An 8,309-nucleotide genomic window follows, 5' to 3' on the forward strand; every position below is an offset into this window, starting at 1 on the left:
ATTAGATATACATAGAAGAAAAAAGCTCATCTGCAGGAAATATTCAGACCAGCTGTCCTCGGATAACTCTTCTCCATGCTATTTTGCTTTGCTTGAAGTCAACAGACCACAGCACTCCTTCAGGCAGGAGGCCTCGTCTCCAGTAAGCAATGTGGGCTATGACAACTTTGGAAACAGGTGGTAATTTAGGACTATAGAGACCCACAATGCATCTGCCTAATGACATCATTTAAAATACTGCTTTTATACTAAAAACTAAACATCAATGCCATGTAGTATGTAAACTTAATTACAAAGTGGAGATTTTCCAGTAATTTTGAGTCTCACAGCCTTGGGTTGGCTTGCTTCATGTTTTCTGTCAAGGAAACAGAGGTCTGCTCTACAGGTAGTGTGAGGGACTACAACTTTGGGACAATGACACAAATAATAAATCTAAGTGCAGATGACCAAGCCCTCTCCCAATCAGTGAAGACAGTGGCCACCAGACGAAGACCTTGACCTACCTACAGATGAACTTGGACTCTTCAGCTATCGCTGTCCTTTACTTGAGTTGCAGTCAAAATAAGTGCCCCTGACAACTTCTTCAGCTGGCTCCCATTCTATTCTGAAGGACCTTTCTGCCTATTAATCTTTTCTCATCAGCCTTTCAGTTAAAGCCCAGGGCCTACAAGTCCTTGCATGCTTTGACCTCCTACTGCCTCAAGAGTTTACTCCACCCCCACCCCCTTTTCACAGCTCAGCACCCTAGCCATTCAGAGCTACCTGCAGTTCCTGGAGGGTCAAGCTCTTTCTCCACCCAGACTCACAAAAAGCCTTCTCATTTAGCAGTCAGTTCCTAACTACTGTTCTGCCTTCAGTAGTTGGCTCAGGAAGTTTTTCTTCACAAGCCCACTATCATTTTTGTCTCTTATCTGGCGAAGTGCTTCCACACCATCCTAGGTGTACATCTCATGCACCCAGTCACTGAATTCTTGTATTTCTTGCTATATTGAAAGTTTCCCATTTGCATTTTGTCTTATCAAACAATAGATTACAAAATCTGGGACTAGTAGACATTTAATATTTTAACAATTTCATTAGATCAAGATCAGAAAAATCTCTGGTGTTCATAACAGAGCAACAACTTAAGTTTTCAAGCCCTCCTAAGAGATTGCAATATTGGTAAAGTGTGATGCCCAGAGATTTGAAGACTACCTCTTTCTGTATGCTACATAGGCTATGGAAAGTATTCTGTTGTACCTGGGGCTCTAATTTTATTACTATACCAAGTAAGTTTTAGAAAATGATTACAGTTTATTTAGAGAAAAACGCTAAAATGTCTTAATTTTATTAACTCTGTGGGAGCATCAACAGGGACTATAAAAGGTCAAGAGAATGTGAATGAGTGTTTATTACCTCCCTGAAGAAATCCTTAGAATAATCTAGCTTAGCCCTGTCACTAAGTGAAGGTCAGCTGAAAAACGCTTTGTAATCTCTTTCCTGAGACCCCCTCCAATCAGATCCAGGTCTAAAGTGCAGATCTTATACAAATTTTGAGAGGAGTTACCAAGATCCTATTTCCCAGCTTCACCCTTTCGATTTTTCTAAGCTTGTGCTTAGTATGAAATGCTCATCATTGGTCTCCAAAGTCAGTCCCTAAAGGTCTCCCTTTAAGGTCTGCTTATAGTTTGAGAGTAGCTCTAAAGTCTTCTCTTAATAGAAATGATCAGATTGGACATAAACACTCTGGAATCCAAAAGCACAAGACAAAGGCCACAGAGGAAAGCATGGCAGCAATCGCTCCAGCCCACAAAGAGAAGGGCAGTGGGCTGACACCAGAGGGAGATTTACAGAGATAGGAGCTGGGGTGAGACTTGAAAGGGGAGAAAGGTGAAGTCAAGCCATTTTTGCTACAAGCAGCCTCTAGTCTAGGCAGGGCCACACACACCTTAACTAGTATCTTCAAACTTTCTGTTCTGACAGCTTCCTGAGCTGCTTAGATACTCTATCAGGCAGTTATTTCTAGTGTTATGTCTGGATGAAGTCTATATGGCACAAAATAAGATTCAATAAGATAAGTCAAATTATTCAGCATTAGAACTACAGATATTTTCAAGTAAAATAACATTGTACTTTACTTAGCTTTCTCAATGAGTTTCATAGTGATCAGGGATGTGCAAAGAGAAGACATGTGTGACCTGTCTCCATTTTTAGTCCCCAGTCCGGAGGCTACCTCAACATGCATTTAAAAAGAACATAAGATTAAGATGTTCGATAATTTTATTAGCATGACCCTAAAATTAAAATTTATTTCAAAAATATAAAAGTGAATTCCAACAGAAGGGTCAGCCACATCTATTGGCATGGAGAAGAGAATTCACATTTTGTGGCTGCCCTGGGACCCAGAGAGTCTCCTAAAGACAATACAGAATTCCTCCTTCTTAAACCTAAAAGGTTTAAGAGAACCAAAGGATAGAGTTAATAGATGTCTCACTATGGTAGGAGAGTAGTTAAATCTTAAGAATGAAACTGAATACTTACAAGCAAAGGCCAAAATAACCATTTCATCATCCGATCAAGTCTGAGGATATATAAAATTATGAAAAAGAAAATAACAATGGCTTCAAATCCAGTGATAACAATGTATGGTTCAGGGGCTTGTGCAATAATAAAAAAGGTCATAGATGTCACAGTTAGTACCTAGAAGAAAAAAAAAGTCATGATTACTGAATACAAATTTGAGCTGTAAAAATCATTTCTGAAATAACTAAGCAGGTTTCTGCCATATACATACACATTAGAGGAGCATGATTAAAATGTATGGATATTGACTTCACTCTGCGGTTTAGAGGGCTAAGTGTCTTTCTTAGAATTAAAGAATAATTACCCCACTTGCACTTTTGATACCATCATCTACATGTGTTCTCTTGATTTTTTCTGACCCCCATACCTTTACTTTGTCCTCTTCTGCTAGCTCCTTTCATGTTCATACTATAAACATATGTAAGTTGTCTTGTCTTAAAATGTACACACACACACACACACACACACACACACACCCCATACCCAGTCTTTCATGCTATTTCCCATAAAAACGCCTGTTCTGTTTTCTTGTTATGCTTCTCAAAAAAGTTTGTAGAGGGCCAGCCAGAAGCACCTGCTTAGGCAGATGCAGGGGCCAGGGGTTTGATCCCTGGCTTGCCATGCTGGCCTCGCCCCCAAGGCACACTGAGACAGTGACTGAGACTGCGTGTGGTGGTGTGCACCTGTAATCCCAGCACTTGGGAGGCTGAAAACAGCAGGATCACTATGAGTCCGATCTGTGTAGTGAAACCCGAAAGACCTTATACTAAATATATTTTTTAAAAAAGTTTGTATATACTGGCTAGCTATTTATAATGCTTTATCATCCACTCACCATTCATTACCTCTTGGCAATCTGGAATCACTGTCAAATGTAAGCTGAATGTTGCTATAAAAAAATATCAAAGGGGACCCAAGAATGGTGGTGTATGCTTGTAATTCCAGAGGCTGAGGCAGGACTGCCTAGAGTTCAAGGCCAATCTGGCTACTTGCGAAGTTCAAGGCCAGTCTGAACTATTTAGCAAAATCTTGTCTCAAAAACAGAATAATAGGAAGGAAGGAAGGAAGGAAGGAAGGAAGGAAGGAAGGAAGGAGAGAAAAAATAGAAAAGAAAAATAACAGGGGTAGCAGGGTGCAGTGGTGCACGCCTGTTATTGCATATTACAACACTTGGAAGGCTGAGGCAGGAGGATCATTGTGAGTTCAAGAGACCAGCTTGGGTTATAAAATGAGTTCAAGGCCAGCCTGAACTGCATAGCAAGACTCTATCTCAAAAAGACAAAAAAAGAAAAAAGAAAGAAAAGAAAAATACCAGGAGTGGGTTTTAAAACATACAATCACAAAAGTTTAAGATTTAACAGATGACTAAAATAACCTTTTTACAAAAAATACAATGCCAAATACAATAGCATCAAAACTATGATATTTTAAAAGAACAAATCCTCAAGTAACCTAATCCAATTTCTTCATTTCCAAAGGAAGACAAAATATAGTAACGTTAAGTGAAACATCAAAGAAAAAACTAAGCAAGTGGGTCCCAGAGAGCTTTTTTTTTTTTTTTTTTAAACAAAGCACTTTTTTATTTTATTTTATTTTTTTCTTTTTGGCGGAACTGGGGATTGAACTCAGGCCCTTGCGCTTGCCAGGGAAGCGCTTATTCCACTGAGCCATCTCCCAGCTCCCCCAGAGAGTTCTGTTAACGTTATGTTCTTAGAAAATACATCTCTATCCAAAGTCTGGGTTTTTGTTAAGTGGTTTTGTCAAGAGTATTCCCTAGCTTAACTTTTTTTTTTTTTTTTTTGCGGACCTGGGGATTGAACTCAGGGCCTTTTGCTTGGCAGGCAAGTAAGTGCTTATTCTACTGAGCTATCTCCCCAGCCATCCTAGCATAACTTTTGTAATTCTCTTTCAGCTGGTACCATCCACTTACTCTCTTTTTATACAAACTACTCATTCATAATTATTTCAATTTTGTTAGGAAAAGTATCCTACCTTTGAACGTCTAAAATTACTAGATTGACTACAAATACCTAGTTACTAAATAAATCCATCCTTTATAACATAATAACGGTTAATACCATGTCATCTCAAACCATTCCGTTCACTCCGACACAGGCCTCGGGTACATAAATTATGAAATTAAGTCTCCCCTTTTCAGTCCTTACCCTCTGTAATCTTCTTGCATTAGTTACTGCCACAGATGACTACTCCATTTTCTTAAAAATTCTCATGGTTCTGTCACATTGCTTTCTCCCTTGATTCATATTCACAGCTCCTGTATCTTTTCTAAGATTTGGCTTTATTTCTATGTCACCTTTCTTAATTCTTATTCGTATACTTATTCTCTGGGCTCCTCTCTTCACTAAGTCAATCAGTGTTACTACAATCTACCTTCTTATCCACACCAGGAACATACGTCCACTGCTTAACTCACTTCTCTCAACTGAGGAATCATCACATCCTGCTGACTTCATGCCTAAGCATACCTGGTATTCCCTCATCTTCATACCTACACTACTACTCATCAGCATCTTTTACCTAAACTATCACAAACGAGATACTACTGTGAGATGACTAAAATGCAAAGCTGTTATTTATTTAGAAATCCTTCAATACCTTTTCATGGTGCTTAGAATAGAGCCTTCCTTTTTTTTTTTTAATGGTACCGGGGACTGAACTCAGGACCCTGTGCTTGCCAAGCAAGCGCTTATTCTACTGAGCTATCTCCCTGGCCCTCCTCTCCCCATATACTTGAGAAATTCTACCTTTCACCATATACATAAGAACTTCTATGATTCTAACCTTTCACCATATACGTAAGAACTTCTATGATTCTAACATCTGTATTTCTTTGTAGAAAAGACTTGTCTCACAAATTGTCCACAAGATAATTCTAATGTTTACTTTAGTCCTTATTTTACTCAAATTATCAGTACTTAATACAATTGATCAATCCTTCAAAAAGTCTCCACACTTAATTTCAAGGACAAAACACTCTTGGTTTCCCCTACTCTCCAAATCTTTCTTCTTTCTTCTTTATACTTCATCTTCTCCTGACCGCTAATTTTTGAAGTGTTCTAGGGCTCAATCCACAGTCCTCTATCTATACCTCCCTTCGGAAGACCTAGAAAGTTTGTGCCTTTACATGCTTCTATGTCTGAAGTCTGATGTTTCTACCAAATCCAATCTAGTTTATCCCAACTTCTTATTCAGTGCTGCTACTTGGATATCTAATGCGTATGTTGGATCTAACAATGAAATCCAAAACTGAACTTTTAGTCCTCCCCTTATGTTTGCTTTACTTATAACCTTTCCAATCTCAGGGGATAGCATTTTCATCTTTTCAGTTGTGTAGACTAACCATTTTGGCAATATGTATGCTGGCCTCTCTTTCTTAGTCCAGGTCTAGATCAGCAAATCTTGTGGAGTTACTGTCAAAATGCAGCTTGAGCAGCCCAATCTGAAAAGCTGAAATGCTCCAAACTCCAAAAATATAAATGCTAACAAGTAGAAAATTTCATATCTGACTTCTGATTGTTTAGTGTCCATGAATCTGTTTTATGCACAAAAGTATTAAAAATATTGTAGAAGTCTACAATGATACCACCCTGAACACATTGGATCTCATCTAAAAATATTGTAGGAAAAAATACCTTCCACATATGTGTCGGGTACTTGTCTCAGTTCTTTTTCTCTCATTGCTGGGACAAAATACTCAACACTCAAAATTAAGGAAGGAAAGGTTTATTTAGTCCATAGTAGAGGTTTCAGTCCATACTTGGCTGGCTCCAAAGCAGAGTTGAGTGGCACATGGCAGAGGGCAGCAGTTCATGACAGCAGAAACAGTAAAGAGCAAAGGGAGGAGCAGCAGTGGCAGGGAGCAAGCCTCTCTCCCTTATACAGTATTCAGACTACATGCCTCCAGGCGGGTGTAGTACTCACACCTATAATCCCAGCACCGGGTCATGAATTAATCACAAACTCTAGAAGTCGCCCCATGACTGCTTGAGGCTTTGAGGGAACATCTAGACACAAATCATAGTAGTACAAATATATGAAATATAAATGAGATATTTGGTTCCCATCCCTAAGATAGCTCATTATGTATATGCAAATATTCCAGAATTGTAAATAATTTTGGTCTCAAACATTCTGGATAAGAAATCACAACCTGCACAGCTATTTCTCAGAATCACAGACTTTTGGTACAAGAATGATCTTATACACATTTTGTTTTCACTCACCTGAAGTTTGAATCTCTTTTATAACTTCCTTACCTAATGCTCATCTGTGCTTGTTACTTTTGTTACCTGAGATTGCAATCCCTCCCCAAGTGACCATTTAATTTTACTGCCCTTCCCAATATAAATTTCTTCCTCAGATTATGTGAAAATGTTTCCCTGTAGCTTTTAAGCACTTCAACTTTTTCTCTCCTGTGTTGTCTCTTTAACATTTAAGTTTATTTCTTCCTTCTTCTTGAATTTTCTTGAATTTCCTCAACTATGATAATTTTCAGGTCTCTAATTAGAAAAATTTATCCTTTATATGGGTATTCACTCCCTCTCCCCCAAACCTGTTTACAGAATCGACAGTAGTACTTCTTTTAAGCGCCAAAACTCTAATTTTTTTTTTTTTTTTTAATCGCGTTGGCTTCTTAGCGGCACAATGGCAACTGCTTTACCCCCTCATCTGAACACCAGACCCTGCAGGCCACGGTGGTAAATCTGCAGCTCTTGTTTAATAAACACGTCCTTACATTCTCAGAAGAGGAAATCGCCCTCTGGCCTCTCTGCTTCCCCAGGGGCCCAAAGGAAAGCCTTGCCTCGCGGGAGGTCTCCATAAAAGGGAGACTGACGAGCCGGTGGCGGTGGCTCACCCCTGAAGCCTCAACACTTGGGAAACTGAGGCCACCTTGGGCTACACACAGTATCGAGTTCCAGGACAGCGTGGACTACACAGTGCGACCCAAGCTCAAAAAAAAAAAAAAAAGAAGTCAGAAGCCCTCCACCCACAAGGAAAGACACTGTCAACAGCACCCCGGGCCGCTCCTCCCCGCCTCCGGGGCGGGGTCTCTGCCCTTCCGCAGCTCGACCTCCGCCCGCGCCCCCAGCACCCCTGCCCCGCCCTCACCAGTCGCAGCATCTTTACAGGGCCCTTCACGCTGAGGCAGAAGGGGCGCAGGTGTAGTTTCAGCTTCGACTCAGTCTCCATCTCGCCCGGCCGACCCAGCTGCCACACCTCACCTTTCCACCCTCCTCAGCGCCCCGCCCGCCCGGCCCCCCTCCACAGCCCCGACCGCAGAAGCGGTAGTCCGTTGCGCTCTGGACTTCCCGCCCTCGCGCGCGCATGCGCGGCGCCCCGCGGCCGCCCTCCTGCGCATGCGCTCTGCGGGTGGCGACCGCCGTCCTGCGTGGCTTTGCCCGCAACGGAAAAAGCTCAGCCGCTGGTCTTTCGATTTGTGGCCTGTCCCGCCCCACCTGGTTGCGCTAATTGCCGCGCAGCGCTAAAGCTGTCTTGTCCTGAAGCAATTGCAGGGTTGGAGCAGGGGAGGGAGGCTGCAAGGGAGAGAGGCAGTGGAAAAGGGGACTTCCTTCGGTGGGCTTTCTCTGGGTGATCCTGTCCAGGGTAGCCACCATCACTGTCCTCAGTATTTCCGTCTAGCTGATATAGATCGTAAGAATGCCTCTTCTACAGGGAACAGCTGAGTAACAGGTACTAAATTATAGTAAGGAGAAGAGGTGTGGTGT

The 8,309-nt window shown here is 41.4% G+C and overlaps 1 protein-coding gene across 4 annotated transcripts in view; it reads right to left on the bottom strand.

Annotated features, from left to right (window-relative positions):
* Positions 1-7,889, bottom strand: part of LOC101585909 (chemokine-like factor) — a 19,183-nt gene extending 11,294 nt beyond the window's left edge. For 2 of the 4 annotated variants that reach the window (XM_004625915.2, XM_004625914.2), the window contains exons 1-2: positions 7,693-7,783; positions 2,521-2,679 (exon numbers count right to left, since the gene is read on the bottom strand). In XM_004625915.2, coding sequence (XP_004625972.1) covers positions 2,521-2,679; positions 7,693-7,773 — 240 coding nt within the window. In that variant the 5' untranslated portion in view covers positions 7,774-7,783. Of the gene's footprint in view, positions 1-2,520; positions 2,680-7,692; positions 7,784-7,829 lie in introns of those variants that run through there. The other 2 variants (XM_023709379.1, XM_023709380.1) reach the window with 2 other exon arrangements.
* Between the last annotated feature and the right edge of the window lie 420 nt (positions 7,890-8,309).

The sequence above is a fragment of the Octodon degus genome, unplaced genomic scaffold, assembly GCF_000260255.1.
Source record: "Octodon degus isolate 3935 unplaced genomic scaffold, OctDeg1.0 scaffold00011, whole genome shotgun sequence".
Lineage (NCBI taxonomy): Eukaryota > Metazoa > Chordata > Mammalia > Rodentia > Octodontidae > Octodon > Octodon degus.